The sequence below is a fragment of the Vanacampus margaritifer genome, chromosome 14 (assembly GCF_051991255.1).
Source record: "Vanacampus margaritifer isolate UIUO_Vmar chromosome 14, RoL_Vmar_1.0, whole genome shotgun sequence".
Lineage (NCBI taxonomy): Eukaryota > Metazoa > Chordata > Actinopteri > Syngnathiformes > Syngnathidae > Vanacampus > Vanacampus margaritifer.
This window is the reverse complement of record NC_135445.1, coordinates 10,678,737-10,697,933: the sequence shown is the minus strand read 5'-3', so window position 1 is coordinate 10,697,933 and position 19,197 is coordinate 10,678,737. Positions and strand designations below refer to the sequence as shown.

Sequence of the window (19,197 nt, the reverse complement as noted above, 5' to 3'; positions counted from 1 at the left end):
ATTACTGATACCAAGTACAGACACCACCAAAAAACACAGTGACATCATTTTAAACAAATAATTTTAACGAAAGATACGTTTTTCCTTAAAATGTCATGAAATTGATACTATTCTTCTCATTTCTAGTTCCTGATCATAAAACAACCATAAGGCCTGGTATCGGCTTGATAGCGATATCTGGTATCTGTACTCGCCCATCCTTAAGTATATACTGCATACATTTGTACTCTAAGTTGTTGTATATTTTATTTTTGTAAATGTACTTGTTTGACTTACGACCTGTGTAAACCGGGTAATGACTTGCTAAAAATGAATTGGGGACAAGACTTGACTTGGCTTGATTTTTTTTTTTTTCACAATAGCTTGAGACTTGCTTGAAACTAAAACAGAGGTGCTCAAACTTCTTAACCTTGTGGTGGCCGTGGCCCAGGGTTGTAGAGATGGTCGTCCAGTAACCAGAAGGGTCGGCTGTTCGATCCCCGCTCTCCCCAGGTCATGTGTCGTCGTGTCCTTGGGCAAGGCACTTCACACACATTGCCTCCAGTGCTACTCACACTGGTGTATGGAAGGTGCAAACGTTTAGTGGTGGACGGAGGGGCCGTAGGCGCACACTGGCAGCCACGCTTCCGTCAGCCTGCCCTAGAGTGGTTGTCTCACAACCCTGTGGTTTGGGTTCAAGGCCATTGTGACCCTGTCGAAGTATGCTTGAGCAAGCTACTGAGCCGCCAGTTGCTCCTGATGCTGCGTCATCAGTAGGTGAATGAGTAGACAAACTGTAAAGCGCTTTGACAGCTTTATAAGGTGGAAAAGCGCTACATAAATGAAGAACCATTTAGCAATTTATTTGCAGCACAGATAGGCCAAGCAATGTATCGTGATCAGAAGCCACTAATCACTTGAGTCGGGTGGTATCTTGACCTCCGCCGAAGTCCTGAGACTGGGTCACCAAACCCCTAGGATTCAATCGAACCCACGTTAAGATCCACTGAACTAAGACTTGAGACTTCCAACTTGCTACCACCCTTGCAAGTTGACCTTTGTGGTCGATCTGGATTGTAAACCAAAGTGTCCTTGGCTTTGCTCCATCGGAATGAAACAACTGTGGAAATCAATAATTAATTTGGTGTGTGTGCATCGCAAATCGTGGTGGTCTTTAAAGAAGCGTTCCTTGGTTTTCGATAAGTGAATCTCATGGAGAACAAAAGAGTGGCTCCTCTTTGTTATTTTATGTTGGCCGCCTGGTACCCAGCGATAATGTTTCCGTCTGGTTTCGGTGTCCTATTTCCGTGACTGTGATCAAGCGCTTGTCCAAAGTTAAGTTAAGGGCGCATATATAAACCGAGCTCCCCATTGATCCAAATGCGTGACAGGGGGAGCCAAAGTGCTTGCGAACTCCCCTGAACTCCTTCTATCGCTCCTGTAGCTTTAAGGAAAGCCCTGACATTATATTTTACTGCCTTGACGCTCCCATTGGCATTTCACTGCCTTTTAGCGAATGACTGAGCTTCTTACATTTGATTTTTTTTTTTGCTTTCAGCTGTTAATGAAGCAGTACAAGGAGACGCAAGGAGATGATGTCATCTCCTCACATACCCCATCCTCCCGCCTTACACTGTAGACAGACGACCACACAAACATAGACATCGAAGGGGCGGGTGGGGGGGCTTTCACACCTCCATCATGAAAGTCGCAGTGCATCTATGATATCTAGTGTAACTCGGCGATGTTAGTGAGATGTTCCCCGCTTCCGGTAATTGGGAGCAGTAGAATTGAAAAGGTCTTTCTGTCTACGTGTGTGTGTGAACTGTACTTACTATCTTAGTGAGCCCCATCTAAGTGCTAGACCTTTTTATAAAGAGAATATTTATATGCTGAAGGACATTTCAGCTTGTTTGAAGCTTTACACTTAATGCCTATGATTTATTTTAGGGAACATGCAAAAGGAAGTGGCTGGAGGAGAGTTATCATATAGGAAGTATAATGATACGTACATTTGTGTGTGTGTGTATGTGCTCAGACTGTGGCACAGGCTGGGAGTACACATAGATGGACAGGCAGTGCATGTTCCCTGAGATAATTGCATTTCTCTCACCTGTTACCCTTTACAGGCCTTCAAGAGCGCCACAATGAGCTCATACTGGTGTGCCGGAAAGGGCGACGTCATTGATAACTGGTGTCGCTGCGACCTGAGTGCCTTCAGCAGAGATGGCCTGCCTAACTGCAGTCCACTCAGGCAGCCGGTGTAAGTGTGAGGTGACGCCATGCCACCTCGGAATTTATGCACGTACCAGAAAAATGTTATGGATGGATGCACCGTTGCGCCACCGACACACAAACAGTTGAGAATGTTACGGACACAAGGGCAGCGCCCCAAGTCCTAATATCTGTCAAGCTGATATTATATTTATTGATATTATATCATGATATGATTTTATATTTTGCATATATACAGGGTGTCCATAAAGTCTCTTTACCATTTAAAAAAACTTATTAAAAATGCAATTGATTAAATATTTTATTCAGATTTGTTCTATTGTATTCAGTGTTTAAAAAAAAACACACAGTATTTATCATTACTGACCTTAAGCAAAGGATTACTGATGCCATTGCCACAATTGATCAGTCTATGCTACAGCGAACATGGCAAGAAATCGAGTACCGTCTTGATGTGCTTCGTGCAACTAATGGTGCCCATGTAGAAGTGTATTAAAAGAGGTAAAAAAAAAAAAAAAACTTTAATAAACGCTGAATACAATAGAACAAATCTAAATAAAATATCTAATCAATTGCATTTTTAATAAATTTTTGAAATGGTAAAGAGACTTTATGGACACCCTATATATATATATATATATATATATATATATATATATATATATATATATATATAAAATTTATAAGAATAAGTAAATAAGAAAATACACGGACTGAGCCTAGACTGAAGTTGGTTTTCGCCCGCGGATCACGGTCAATACAGACGGTCCTTTTCAGTCCGTGTATTTTTCAGAGGCTTAGCCGAAAATGTGGGCATACATCCACGAGAGACGGAAGTTGCTACCGATGGCTACCGAAAACACACAGCATTCTTAAAACTGATTACATTATGAATTGATAATAATTTAAATGCATCATTGTACTGATCATTTGCTGTACCGTATAATACATATTTATGATACGGTCACTTTGATAATGTGATCAATTAATTCATCATGTTTATTCTCATTTTATTCAGCTTGCGCCTAGCCCCTTACCTGGAGCCTTCGAGCACAATGGTAGCCCTGGAGTGGTTTGACGTGGAGCCCGTGATTGGCTGCAAAGTTTCAGACTACATCATCCAGCATAAACGGGTGGAAGACCCCTCTGAGGCCGAGGTCTACACAGGTATGACGCAATACTCGATCTAAATCATTCTAGCGAGGGACTGTATGAGAATTCCTAAGTTGAATGGAGCCCAAAAATCAGTTACACAACCAAACAGCAGCATCCAAAGAGTAAACAGGCTGTCAGATTAATTAAAGTGTGGAGACTTACCACATGTTTCTAAACTGTGCAGTGTTGAAGATGATATCTTTATGTTATGTAGAGACGATAAGCAGTCTGGTAGACTGACGTCATCATTCCACACTGTTTTACGTCTATGTTTATGTTCCAGGAATGTGTTTGATTTTCCAAAACGTATCCTTAAAAATGCCTTTCGAAATTCATAAAAATGCCAGACTAAAATATACAGCACTAAGAGCCCCATGGTTTTCAATCTCAATTTTGATTCTTTAACTCTCCTGTTATGTTGTCGGTCAAATCCATCTGTTTGAAATATATGTTGGTTTGTAAATGAACAACCTAAGTCCAGTAGTGCCATTTTTTTTTTTTAAATAACATGGCTAAAGCGCTGTTATAGTGTAAACGGTTTAGTATGGCGGTAAAAATAATAAGATGTCTGTCCATCTATTGTCAACTATCAATTTAAAGGCGCTCACAACAACTGCTGATATTCTCCACCTAAAATGTCAGGGCTGTAAATAGCACAAAAAGGGTTAGCATGACTTTTGTCAGCAGCCAAGACTTTTAGCTCACTGGTAAACGCTCAGCGCTGCCAATCCAGGGTGTTGACAACCCTGGTTCGACTCATTAAAAAAAAAAAAAGAGGAAAGGAAGAAAATAGAAAGGTTGATTGCGGGACAAATAGCTTGGGCTTACAACATTGTCATTAGTTATTCAAGTTTCTCATACAGAGGAGGCATACGTTAAAATAGTTATAATATATGGCATGTCTGTGTTAACTTCGAGAATCATTTAAGCATATCAAGGCCGGGCCGACTGTCCTCTTTTTTGGAAATCAAAATATGGTCACCCTAATTTACACCATCTATTTTGTACAAGTAAAAAAAAAAATGCTTAAGTAAAAAAAAAAAAATGCTGACTGATTAGAGTTGAGTGGCTTGCATGAATTTGGATCATAAATGAAAAAAAAAAAAAAGTGGTCCGGGGCACAAACGTTGCTGGCCCTCATTTGCTGCAGAATTGCAAAAGTAGCCATGGCGCATCCAAGGAACCGGGGGTGAGTCAGATAGGAATTGAGTAATATTGGTGTGGAAGAAGTTGGCTTTAGTCATTGGGAAGTATGGACAGGCCATCCATCACCCCTGGGAGGAGTGCTGATGAAGCACGGGCCCCAGCAAGGTGGTTGGAAGGGGCAGATGGTGTGGGTGACTCACTCTGCTATGTGCCAGTCACCACTATAAATCATGTCGTTGCAGAGCATGTAATACAGATTAGACATCTTTATCTTCATTTTTCACCTTTCCCCCCCTCTTCCTTTCATACTGTATGTAATTGTACAGTGCAGTCCTGCGGCTTTGGAAAACAGGCAGAATGATGCGTTTGAAAAAAAAAACCGATGCATTGGTTATGAGAGTGAATTTCCATAGAGGGGCAGTTCATTTGGCAAATGCTTCCCATGCGCATTGTCCACCGTGAATTATCGGCAGCGGCCGCCATGCTTTGACGGTAAATGCTGAAAACGGCAGCTTGCTCAACGTTGCCATTGTTCTCCGACACGGGTAGGACAGAGATCGCTGATACATACTTGGATGGCATCGTAGGGGAAGATTTATGAAATAATAGGGGCCTCTCAAAATGATGAGATCTTGTTCTCTGGACTCAGCAAATAATCGCGCACAGTGTTGAGATGTATAATTTTCTCACACTTACACTGACTTATTTGGAAATTATTGGATTGGTACTGGCCTATCTTCCTGCTTGGCGTCTTCTTTAGGGATAATCTTCAAGGCGCTTCCTAGGAAAATGGAAGACAGCTTAATGAAACCAAAAGCTCTGAAGTTCGGCCCTGCCCACCTTTCGGACAGACAACAATTTCACACTGTCAATCATTCAAAATTTTGACTTTGACAGACAAGGAAACACACATTCCTTTGCTAACCAACCTTCCACCAGTGGCCACAAGCAGCCCTTTTCTGAGGATAAATTCTTTGCTCAGGGGCATCTTGGTGGTTTTTTGGAGTTCTTCATTTTTTTTCCTTGTTCATATTTTCCGAGTCTGTGTGATGGTTTCAAGCAGTCGGGCCTTTTCCTGACATTTAACATCTAAAGGGTGGGTATGCACGCAATAAAGGATTAGTCGCCTGATTTACAGAAACCCATATTTGACAATCCTAAGGAAAAATCCTGATCCAAAGCTTTAGTCAAGGCTCATTCTTGGAAAACAGTGTGATGTTTGGGTTTGGCTCATTTGGTGCACTTAAGTTTGGGATGAATCTTTGAAGTTATTGTTGCCCTATTGTGTGTAAATTCTTTGTGTGTACTCTACTTAGATGAATGCTTAAAACATGTGTTCGCTCATCACTTATTTTGAGTGGCGGCGTAACTTTAGTTTATCTTTTTGAAAAAGCATTATGTTGTCAAATGTGCTTCAAGGAAGTGCTCATGGCTATATGGTTCTCCTTTAATGAACCCATTAAGGCCTAAAGCGCCTGGCAAAACATGTCTCTAAAACCTCTGGATGACTTTAGAGTCGCCCCCGAAAACCTGAAGTTTTCCTGGAAATTCAACAATATTGTTATTATTCCAAAAACATTTCAGAGCTTACAGCTCTGGCGTTCACACAAACCTAAGTTTATTATTATAAACCTTCAATATTTTTATTTTTTATTTTTTTTAATCAACAAACAACTGTGTCGCATCTGCAGGTACCTTCAACACTGGAGCGCTACTAACCTCGGGGAATCAAGTGGTAATGTTCTGTTCTGTTACAAAGCAGTCGAAATTTTCGACATCCTCGTTGGCTACAAACATATTTCTTAAAAATATGTCACTGTAGACTGGTTACACTGATTCGAAGCCCTCCCGTGCAGCCGTCCCTTTTTTCATAACTCCCGCGAATCTGCGTCAGCCATGAATGCTCGAATAAAATTCCAGGACATGCTACGAGGCCCGTCACCCTCCCGTGTATATTCTAATGTATTTCATCGGCTAAGAGATCAAGAATTGGTTAACACAAAACAAAATAACGTATCTGCTCCCCCGGCTTTAAAGGTAGAAGAGCACTAGAGCGCTCCCGGCTCTAGTGGTAGAAACGCGGTAATGCGCTCCTGGCCTTAATGGGTTAAAACACTCTTCTCTCTTCTAAACTTGGTTCTATTTGGTAACTTTTGAGGATAAAAATGGCATGAAATATGGTAAAAATTATAAAATGATAAAAATGGTAAACATTATAAAATTATAAAAATGGCAACACATTCTTTTGCTCTGGGCACAGTCTTCACTTTGCTGCACCATGCCCTCAGTCTCCTTTGGAATAAGGCGTGACAAGATTTCATTCACCTTCTGTATTGCTATTTATTATGACCATATATATATATAAAAATTCCAAGGATCAAACCCTCACCCTCCGGTGGCAACGCAGGGCTTTCCCAGTGAGCTAAATTTTAACACCCAAAGTCACTTCCCACATCCTTCCAGAAAGTAGGGGTGCACTGATCTCAACTTTCTGGTTGATCCCCAATCTTAAAAAAGTCTGACCTGATACGAATTGCTGATCCAGATTTTTTTCTTCATAATAAGCAACATACACCTTTAATGTTCCTATTTTTTTTTAATTGTAAATCATTGAACAGTACCTGTGAAACATTGGAAACTTTTTTTTAACTGCACATGAAGTAGTTCTTTTAAATCAAAATGAAAATCCTATTAATCATCTCACAGCAGAAGCCGACAGTGGCTGACTTTTTCAGACCTTTAAGAAGGGAGATGAGATCGGTGGACAAGATTTTATTCATCCCATCATCAATCCCCCAAAATTAAGGAAATTGTGTCCGATCTCGATCTTGCTTTCTAGTTTAAAGCAATTGTCTGTGCCACTCATCTATGGAAATGACCAAAGTACAGGGTTGCAACTGCTGTGTGAATGTCAATGTCCCTCTTCGGTGAGTTTCCTCAGAAAGAGACAAACCTGTTGTTACACATCTGATATGAAACAAAACAGAAAGTTTTTGTAGAAGTGGCAATTTTTTTCTCGTTCTGTACACTTAATATTTAGAAGTGGAAAAACTGACAGCACCAAAGCCTGACTGTGCAGCGGAAAAACAGAATGTTGGTCACCCTTCAATGAGGTATGAAGGAGTGGTGTGGTAGTTACGAGTGCTGAAGTCTATTGATTTATCAAGCTCTGGATGCCACAGTCTCCACATTGCTGCAGTGTGCCTCTCAGTCTCCTCTGGAATAAATTGTTTCACATTCTCACCAATACGTTTGATGGCAGTGTGTTTTTTTTGTAGTTTCTCTACTAAAAGTACAAAAAGACCAATCAAGTAACCTGACTGTGTAGTTCAGTGTCCATTGCCTGCATCCAGCGAATGGTATCTAAAAAATGGCTTAAGGTTGGCGATTTGGAGGAGCTGCGCACGAACATTCATGCAAACGTCAGCGTACGAGTCACGCGAGTGCACCATTTGAGGAATGTGCACGGAAATGTGTCCGTCAATTCTCAAGACGCGTTTTGAATGCCAGAGCTGTCTAGACTACAGTAGGAGGAGGAAATGGTACCTGTCCTCTAGTACAGACAGTACTGTCAAAAGTCTATCAGGTGATAAGCTGAGGTCCACAGTTGTAAGTCAGTGATGAACTGATTAGATGTATGTACACTTTTTGCACCACATCGATTCAAATGATTTAACAAGCCTCGCTTTCAACTTGAGTTTTTCATCTATAACAGCTTCCTGCATGAATGAATGCAATCATCCAAGTCTTTCTTCCTTGGTGTCTTGCCTGTGAATGCTATGCATTTTAAAGGCTGCATCCCAAAAAATGCAGCTGATGTGAGTACCTCCTGTTTGATCCAAACTCCAGGAATTATTTTTTTCTGTGTCTGCTAATGTCATTGGATGCAAGTTGCCTGGCACTGGACTGCGTCGCTAAGTGGTGTGCACATCTGCATTGATAAACGCAAACGTAGCCTACTCCTAAAGTGTTCCCGTTTTATTCCCAGTCTCGACAAATCTTGGCTATCAAGTCCATTCACCTTTGCACGAAGACGCGCAAATCTATGCTGGAACAATCGTTCCAATGATGCTGATTTTTCTGATTTTGAATATATTGTTCCAATAGGAAATTATATGTAAATTATTTCAATTGATCCATTGTAGAAACGTAAGCCCATATCCCACGGAGGGGTTGAACGTTTGTGAAGGTAGCGAATGTTGATTTTAGAAATAGACAAATATGTTGTTGTTTTTTTCAGGGCTGATACTGATTATTAGTAGTCAAGGAGGCCAATAACTGATATTTGGAGCCAATATAAGGTGTGGCCGAGTTCCGTTCCTACGCTGGCAATGTAACCCGAATTTCGACTTAAGTCAAATTAAAGTCGATATTTACATCAAAATAGTTTGGACAATAATAAAAAAATAATAATTTGCACGACCCAGAAGAGCCGGAACCAATATTTCATGTTTCCGCACGGATATTCATTGCTGACGGACGGCAGAGCGGAGCTAATTCAAACTTAAACACGAAGATGTGACGCGCCTGATGGCAAGCCGACCTGCTAGATGGACGTCCGTTGCTGGAGGTAACAACAAAACAACTTTAAATAACTTTAAAATGGCGCGATTACTGTGGGAAAATAACAAAAAAGAAAGTGCTACGGAAGAGTCATGGGCGCCGTAAAGTCCAAGCAACGTGGGTCGTGTACAACGTAACTCGAGGACTCTCACTGTGATGGAAATATTGCTGTCAAAAAAATAAAATAAAATAAAAGTTAAATATTTGAAGCACATGTTTACTGAACAACTTTTAAGATTTGCAAAATATTGGATTTTTTTTTCTTTTTTTTCTTTTTTAAATTTTAGTCAATAGACAAGTTGAGTGACCTCCCAGGGTTATTAGCCCGCCTTAAAAAATTTAAATAAAAACTTTTACAAGTAAATACTGTACCTCCCTGTTGTTATCTACTGTACAGTAAAAAAAATTTAAAAAAAATCTAAATATCTGACATGAAAGACAGAAGTTGCAGAGGATTCCCAGGGTTAGCGGCATCTCTTCTAAAGTTAACTTAAAAAAAAATAATAGTTCCCTGAAGGCAATACAGTTTTAAATGTATCTGTTATCGGCTGTTATTGGTCAAAATGCTGAATATCGGCGCTGATAATCGGCTCGCCCGATAATTTGTCTATCCCTATTGCTTCCTCGTCAGGGTTCATTCAAGGTCGCAAACGTCCGCCAAACATTCGCCAGACGTTGACAGTTGACAAAATGTCAAATTGAATAAAAATCAAAAAAGAAAACCTGCGCAGCAGTTACTGTCAACTGTTCATGAAACCAGGTCCTTTCCCATGGTGGAGTAAGTTTTCTGGATCTATAAATGATAATTATGTCTCACACACACAAAAAAAAAAGCAAATTATCTTGCAATGTTTTCTGCTAAATTGATGCACACCAGCAAATGACACACCTCTTTCGGGCGGGTCAATGGAGAGGCTGTGGCCATCGTAGCTAGGAACAATCGACCCGTCCTTGCAGCAAACTTGAAGGTGAGGACATTGTGTGACATGAGGCAGTCATCTTTCTTGCGCTACCCCACTAAGAAAGTGAGTGTTGAGCAAGTAAGTACAGATGCTCAGGAATGTGGAAAGGCACGATATAGAGACCAAGGGTAACCTACGGCCTGTGGGCAGCAAGAACATTTGATGCGACCAACATGCAACTTTAAAAATAAATGAAACATCAGAGGAAATGCTATAAAAACCCTTAAAAACTAAACATTTGTTTGAACGTTGCTTCCTTCATTCATAATTTAGCACGGCCCTCCAGAGGTCATTTTCATACAAATGCACAGACCCTGACGTAACAAAAAACACTACTGGAGCCAGGCGTAGATTCGTAGCAGACATAGAGGGATCACCTGTTCCCACAACTGTAGGCGAGAGCAACACTGACTCACAGAGATGAAGTGCAGGTGAAGATGAGGTCACCGCAGATGGCAGTCGATCATCCCAAGTGCTGAATAAAAGCAAATGTAAAGGTGAGTTGTGATGGCATTTATAGTCTTCAAATATGATAACTCATCCCCATTGGCATGTAAATTGTGACTCGGTGATTCACAGCATGCAGTCTCGAGTGAGTGTGCCGGGTGTGTAAAAGTGAAAAGACTCCAAACATGAGCTGTGTTTGAATAGCTAGTGAAGAAAAACGTCACCCCGGCCTGTTTCTTCCTGTGTTAAGGAATGGAAGATAAGTCATTTGAGGCCTGGCTTACAACGGAGACTAAGGTCGACCACAATGTGTTCCAGGACGCTGATCATACAACAAACAATTCTTTCTCAGTGGAAATAATGTGAATGGGTTTAATCAGTTCCAGGATCTTATTGTTGAGGGATTAGAGTTGTGTCTGGTTATGGGGGGAACGGGTGATGGCTTTTATAATTAGGGTTGACTTTTAATGAGCAGCCTGGGCAGAGATGCATGTACCAAACCATGTGTTTCCATGTCTGGGTCTATGGCAGTGTGAAATGTATGGTGTTCCACAGGCTTCATTTCTAGGGCCTCTGCTGTTTTCACTGTCTCCGCTGCCCTAGGTTCCATTTTAAGAAAACAACGGCAGTTGTTTTAAGGTGCCCTATAAATAAAAAGTTGAGTTGAGGGATGGGAGTCCTAACTGCATGATTTGCAATGCCAAGTTGAGCAATTCTAGTCCAGTAAAACTAGCTATCTTGCAAACCTAAACCAACACTTTCTTAAGCTACATGGAGATGGGTAACAAATGGTAAATGGGCTGCTTTTTATCAGAAGTGGGCATTGTCATTGACTGGAATTGATGATTGATGGAAGTGCCCACCTTTTGGTGTGTGTTTCAGAACTTTTACCGAATGCTTGATAATGCGAAGCCTCACAAAAATTCACAGTTTGAGAAGGACCGTGTGTACAGAACGCGATCGACAAGAAGTAATCCTGCTTCACTCGGTGCTCATTCTGTGCATTTTCTCAAGGCGTCGCATTATCAAGCATTTGCTGAAAGTGCTGAAAAGGTGGGCACTTCCATCAATGATGATGCCTACCTCTGCTTTTTATATAGCACTTTAACTGCACCATATAATGCCCAAACTGCTTTACAATTAAAGTCTCACATTCACCCATTCACACATTAGTGGTCGGTTGCTACCATGCAAGACGTTTTCAGATCCAATGGGAGCAAATCAGGGTTCAGTGTTGCTCAAGGACACTTCGACATGGTCACCAGAGGTGAGGATCGAACCCACCACCTCACGGATGGGAGACGACCACTCTACCACTGAGCCATGCCGCCCCTTTACAAGAATCACAGCACTTTTTAAATTCATGGTGAAGAGATGAAAAGGCTAGTCTCCCTGTTAATTTTTCTTCAGCAGTAAACCCTATACCTATGTCATGAATTTGAAAGAAAAAAAATTGTTTTTAATAAAGAGGGTTTGGTGAATGTGCATCGGAAACTGGTGTGGTTCAGAACCTCCAACAAGGTTAAGAACCACTGGTCTCAGGCATCACATTTGTCTTTGCCATCACTGATGACCTTCTGTGGTGGCAAAACTACAAAAAAATCCACTTTGATTATTTTGATGCTCATTGAGGTGAAATCCTGAATAATTTTTTTTGATTATTGTTGACTTAGTCATATTGAATTGAGTAGCCTGGTCAAAGATCCTTCAGTCTGGTTCTGCATGTCCATGAAGACAAGGTTGGGTTGTTATTTTTTTTAATCAAACTACACTATTGTTGACTTAGTGTTTAATGTAGTCAGCAGCCAAGACACAGATGCTACCACGAGTTCGTTATTAAGGGATTTTTACGGTCTATGGTCCTCACATTTCTAATCCTAAGTACAATAGCTTCTCTAGTATGTCCATCTGCATGTATGGTGCCGTATTATCACGATTAGAGTATTGAAAATATTTTCCTATAATGTATGTTTCTTGTTTTCTGTAGAACTATGTTTCCCCCTTTTTTTGGAATTGCTCTTGGGAAGCACCCAAATCACTGGGGTCTTACTTTGACGGCCTCTAGATGGCACACAAAGTCAGGGGCAGCGTTCACCAAGCAGCCACTTGAATAAGCAGCACTGATGCATTAGTGTCAGGTTGGGCATTCATCCACAATGGCACGTCAAAGCAGCTTTGATACAAAAGTCAAAATTGGTGGTCAGATCAGACGCATACTAGCTGTAAAGCTTTTTGTCTGAAAATTAATATTTATTGACGTTTTCGGCATGTCCTTTTAACCTGCCCTTTATAGCCTTAATCAGTTTCCAAAAATGACCTCCTAAGGGTTGGCCACATTGATCCGACAGCGGTATGTAGGTCAAGCCGGAGAATCTGTGCAGTTGTAACTTGTGAGGTGTCTACTTTGCAAAAGCAGGAAAACACTTCACACGGTTATTGCCACTTCAGTTTGTTTTGCAGTAAATTGCGTGTTATGTTTTGACTGCATGGGAGTGATTAGCGGCTTACCTAGTCTGTAACGTCAGACGTCTGTATTTCCTGTCTCTCTCGGTGAGTTCCCAAAAGGAAAAGGGAAGGTGCCAAAATCGTTATGAAAAGTGTCTAATAAAATGCTTAAGTGGAAGGCGCCTCGTATACGTGATGAATGTGGACAAGCTTCTGGCTTCCGTCATCACCTTTCCTCGATTCCGTTGTTTTGTCAGTCACTATTTCAGTGTCCTTAAATCACACTTCTGCCGAGGCGACACTTTTATGTGCACACACGTGCGCATGTTTAATGCTAATTAAAAACTTACGGGTCCATTTTGTGTGTGTTACATCTGCATGAGACCGGATTTTTTTTTTTTCTTGTCGGGATGGAGTGACTGCGAGGATCGTCGGCGTGTGTGAAGTGTGAAGCGGTTATATGACAATGCATGAAAGCCATCGGGAATAACGGGCAGGAGAAAAGAGGCAGCAGAACTGGAGGCTACTCGGGAATGATGTCATCTCACACTCGCAATTTTGCACCGTAAAAATGCGACCAACCGTTTGATCTTTGCACCTTCCTCTTGCCATTTCCAGCCAGGCATACCCATGACATTTGGACTGTCCCTTTTAGTTGCCTCATGTTCCGACGAGGTATCCCACTCCCTTGTTTATGTAAGCGTGCCGTCATTGCACAATTGCGTCGATAAGCCCTCATTCAAAGAGATTGAATTATATGGAGATAACCGGCGTCCTTGAGCACGGGTGCAGATAACAGATTGGAGTGACACAGCTGACTCTCTTTGTTTTGTTAATTAAAGATGACCTCATCGCTAAAAATGGATGCTGTGCACCTCCTCATCACGAGCCTCGCCATCAGCAGATTGCAGATCGCAGGCAGGGGGCCAAGGGGTTTCTGCATTCCCTCTCTTTTTTTTCCGCCCGTTCTTTCCCATTTATGCCTCCTCACAAACACGTCGTTAGTGTTGCTTTCTCTTCCTCTACCTTTTTTAATGCTCGCTCAGTCATGCAGGGTACAGAATGGAACTTTGACAAGCTCCACGTTGTATTCATTACTGTTTGTTTTGGACCGGTTACAACGGCAGCGATGAAAGAAAAATCTTTGAACGTGATGAATCTGAGACAGGACTTATGTTGATCGATAGTGAACGCATTTACGCCGTGCCTTGAATCTGAGTCATTTTGCCATTCGGGACATAAATTGTAGTACGACTTTCTTCATGGTGACTTGAATGTACCAGCTAGACTTGTACAGAATTGGTTGACTACTGCCTTTAGTCGGAAAGTTGCTAGTTTGGTTTGGGTTATTTTTTCAAGTACGTTAGAATGATTGAATTGCTATCCAAAACCAAAAGTGATCAATCTTTCCTCAGTATGCACTATTGAATGAACTACATTTAGTTCATGTTGATCATAATTCCAGATGCTCCTGAACTCAGACGTCTTGTTGTTTCATCTTGGTGCTTTTTAATACCAAATGTGGATGTGGCACCCAGCGTAAATCAGTCCCACTGCAGCTGCACTGTCTGATATGTTAACCAATACATTACAGATGAAAACAATTTTATGGTCAAAACCATTTTCTAGAGCACACGTCCTAGGTTGTGACTGAACTGGGGTCGATCCTTGTTGACTGTGGACGGGAGGCGCGAAGCAGACATGCTAAGCACTATTTCATCGTGTGACCTGGTCAAACTCTGAACCTGAATATCAAAACGTTATCTGCAGTGGTACCTTGAAGTTCCGTCATAGTCCATTCCGTATATTCAAAACCAGCGGTTTCCAAGTACTTTTGTCCAGTGTTCGCTACTGTTTTCATGACCAAATAGTCTGAGATGATCACCGGTCGTCTGAGCAGAAGAGTTTCTTCTATTAACAGATAAGTGGTGCGCAGGTGCGTACGGGTGCTAAAAATAATCACATACATGCCACGTTTGATCGTGTTAGTGAACGTGTGTACAAAGCATGTTGCAGCTCTGTCAGCCTGATTGCGGATCCGGCCAGCCTGAAGTCGATGTCCAACTTCAAAATAACAGCCTAATAAGGCATTGATATCCATGTACGGTATTACTTGTTAACAGTCTCAAAACAATGTTACATCAGTGATTAGTGTCTAAGACGGTGTCAAACTGCTTTTAATATTTGCGTTAACTTACTTAAATTTAAACTTACTACTTAAATTTTACTTATAATTTAACCTGTAGGCTACTGTGCTAACAAGTTTTACAATACAGCTTCCGATATTTCTAGATTTGAAATGAAGTCTGAAGTTTGATATATATATATTTTTTTTTTCTCTGGAGAGCTCAGTATTGTTCATTCGGTAATTTTACCGATTTGACATGTCATCATCATTGCTCTCCTTTATTTTTATTTATTTTATAAATTCATGCGTGCGTGCATGCGAGTGTGTGTGTATTCATTAGTTCACCTAAAACCTATTAAAAAATCCCATACCGTTCACCTAAACCGAACACTTCCAGCCAGAGTCGTGAGGCCGTCGGGAGACCCGAGGAAGGACCAAAGAAAGGAAAGTGAAATCCAGCACCGACCAGACACCACCCACCAGGCCACAAACCAGAGTCCTTCACCAACCCCAGAGACATCTCAATTCCAACAAATCAGGGAGACCTCAAGAGACCAAAGGAGAGACTGAGGAAAGGAAGGAAGGAAGGACAGTTTGATAATTGAGGCTAAAGGCAACAGTCAAGGTCAGGACGCCACAGACTGGTACAGAGGGACCTAGTAGGACTTCTACTGTAACTACAACATGAAATCCAGATTCTTGCAGAAGGCAATCTCTACATTTTCAAATCCCAATTTTCACTCTTGATATTGTAATTTCCATAATCCATTTTATGCAATGATTGGGACCCAGACGAGCACAAGTGGCACACATGTTTGGAGGGGGAAGAAAAGAATACAGTCAAGAGGATAAGTGGAGTGGAATATTTGCAAGCATTCTTTTAAAAGCACAATGACGCCAAGACCGATGATAATGACAACCAGGCCGTTGAGCGATCGAGCTGTTGTGGTGCCGGCCAAAAAAAGAAAAAGGGAATGTCGTGCTTGGCTGCCTTTGAAGAGCAATTAATTCCTATCAGTAGTAGATTTTCACTACATATTACACAGCGCACTTAGGCAATAAACATAAATGTTTGAGCCAAGAATAGTCCAAGGATTATTTTTGATCATTTGCTGATTTTTTGTTTTTTTGCCATCGTTGGGATCCTCATGAAAATGTAGAAACATGGACAAAAAGTACTTAACATCTGTCCCTTAGCAACACAGGCAATCATTGCACGTTTAAATCCGTGCAAGGAAACACTAATAAAACATTTTGACCCCCTCCCCTCCACCCCCCAAAAAAATGCACTTGACAAACATCCTGGACATGATGTGGTAAAAACACAATACATTTTGCTCAAACCACTTATTGCTGATGTTTCAGAAGAGATCGGGGTTAGGTTTTCACTATTTTCAGTGATCTATTTTAAGTTTGGGTAATCAAACTATACTGAACAAGAACATAAAAGGAACACTTTTTTGCTCTCGTTTTTCATGGGTTGAACTTCAAGACTTGTTCTATGTATGCAAAATGGCTATTTCTCTTAAATATTGCTCACAAATACGTCTAAATCGTTTGAGTGAGCACTTCTGTCTTGCTGAGATGATCCATTGACTTGACAGGTGTTGTATATCAAGGTAATAATCCACAGATGTGCTGTAGGCTGCGCACAATAAAAGGCTTCTGAAAGGCAATGTGCAGTTTGACTTTTTGGGGGGATCAGAAAAAAGGATCTCTTCACGGTATATCTGTGCATTCCAAACGGCCACCAGTAAAAAAAAAAAAATAAATAATGCACCTGTGTCCGTTATCCGTTACATACACCTGCCCATTCCATAAAACCCCGCCGCCAATACGGGCCAATCAATCCGCACATTGTGGTCAACAAACCACTCACACACACAAATGACGCCATACGCGCTGTTTGGGATTCATCCGTGAAGTTGAACACCTCTCCAAAGCGCCAGACGTCATCAAGTGGGAGCATTTGCCCACTCAAGTCAATTATGACAGCAAACTGCAGTCAGGTCAAGACCCCGATGAGGATGACGAGCATGCAAATGAGTCTCCCTGAAACGGTCTCTCACAGTTTGCACAGAAATGATATGGTGTAAAGATGCTGGCTGTGGAGTACAGATATACTGAATTGAATTTTTTTTGCACAAACCTCAGAGGTCTCAAATCCAGCCTGGAGCTTGTTTACCTGACAAAAGAAGAGTCTACTGTAGCAGACGATGAACGGCCATTGTTTAGTCACCGTGCTATCCATTTAGCCATTCGCAGCCATGGTACTGCGAAGTGTGTTTTGTACACGGGGATGACATCAACAAACATTATGGTGATTGGTTGGTAGAGGGCAAATCTTATGTCAGCCAATCACAAGCTGTGATAATTACAGACTCTCTTTCAAACTCCCATGTTAATCTACTGCGCATGTCATCTTGTCCTCTCCAGAACATTTCTGCCTTGAATTGAATTGAATTATGTTCGTGGCAACAGCTCTGATAGACAGTCCTGCAAATCTGTGACATTGTGCTGTGTGATAAAACCGCACAATTTGATGTGGTCTTTTATTGTGGACCGACCAAGGCCCACCTGTGTGATCATCATGCTGTCTAATCAGCATTTTGATATGCCACACCTGTGAGGTGGATGGATTTTTTCGCCAAAGATAAATGCTACCAGTGTTGGACATAAAAAAAAATAATAATTAAAAAAGGGTATTTTGGTTATGTAGAAAAAATCTTAAATCTTTTAGTTCAAATTAGGAAAAATGTGTGGGGAAAGAACTAAATTTTTGATTTTATATATTTGTTCAGTGTTTGTTAATTTCGGGGATGTATTTGTATTTATTTATATATGTATTGTAGTAAATTGTCCATTTACCCAATGGAATCATGCATAAACCAATGAATCGTACTTTTATCAATCTGGCAAATGTTTTGACATTACATATCTGCTATATAATCTATAGTACCTTCCTTAAGTGTTCATTGTGATTGTTTGATAGTACTTTTTTTCTTCTTCAGACCAATACCAGTACGAGCACTCAACTCTTGAGTAGGCACCAATACCGATACCAATTTACTTTTGATACATACAATTTCTCAAAAGCAATGAAATAATTTAAGCGAAAAACCTAAATATCTCAATATAGCATTTTTCCTTAACCCTGGAGAACCCATGGGGTCAAATTTGGCCCCTATAAATTCTGCTACTCAAATAACAAAGACCTTTTTTTTTTTACAAACTTAACTTCAAAAGTCCAGAGTGCCACTTCTGACCCCTGCATGGGGCCATCTAGTGGATGAATATTGCACTTACATGAGACAGAGTGGTGGTGACAAGATGGCTAAAATGCAACAAATAAAACAAAAAAAATATATTGTTCAATGTAGCTGTGTATTTGATTGATTATTTTCTTAAATTCTAAATAGTTTACTGACAGTTTTTGTTATTCAGATTTTTTGAAATGATACCCCTAAATCCCAAAGGGTCAAATTTCGCCCTAATCCTAAATTAGGGAATAAATTGAAAAAAACATTGAAAAAAACATATATTTTGGTGTTCAGTGAACTTCTAGCAGTCATTTAATGTATAATTCATAATTTTCCAAAGAAGAAAAGGGTTCTTAGGTTCTCCAGGGTTAACATTGCATGAAATTAAAGGACTTTTTTTTTTATTCTTCTAATTATTATTTCCTGATCGTTTAACGGCCGCAAGCCGTCATGAGTCTCGATAATAAGGCTGGTTATACCGTATACGTATATTTTTACTATGACTAAACTAGAAAATCAAAACTCATAGTAATGCTAAAGTTTTGCTAATAAGAATAATATTTTGTCTTGATAAATATAAAAAAATGATTATGATGTAATGTGGGTGTTGGTTAAACAAAAAAAAAAATTCTAACACACTCCCTCAAATAACTGTTGGAACCCATGGACATTGTGGATTAACACATAATTGTGCGTACACACGCATGGCTTTGTGTTTCAATCGCATGAAATTGTCTTGCCCCAAACCGTTGCTTTCCCAACTTTGACTCAAACTTGATTTCACCTTAAACGAAGCCACCTTAAAGTGTGCATGTTGGTGGACTGTCTGCAATATGTACGTGATGCGTGCATGTGGCTGCAGTGTGCATAGTAAAAA

General features: G+C 40.6%; 1 protein-coding gene across 6 annotated transcripts in view; it reads left to right on the top strand.

Annotated features, from left to right (window-relative positions):
• The window catches only part of astn2 (astrotactin 2), a 250,188-nt gene that overhangs the window by 206,956 nt on the left and 24,035 nt on the right, over nucleotides 1-19,197 (top strand). For all 6 annotated transcript variants that reach the window (XM_077585480.1, XM_077585479.1, XM_077585481.1 and 3 more), the window contains 2 exons: nucleotides 2,109-2,242; nucleotides 3,233-3,381. In XM_077585480.1, the coding sequence (XP_077441606.1) occupies nucleotides 2,109-2,242; nucleotides 3,233-3,381 (283 nt within the window). The remainder of the gene's footprint in view (nucleotides 1-2,108; nucleotides 2,243-3,232; nucleotides 3,382-19,197) is intronic.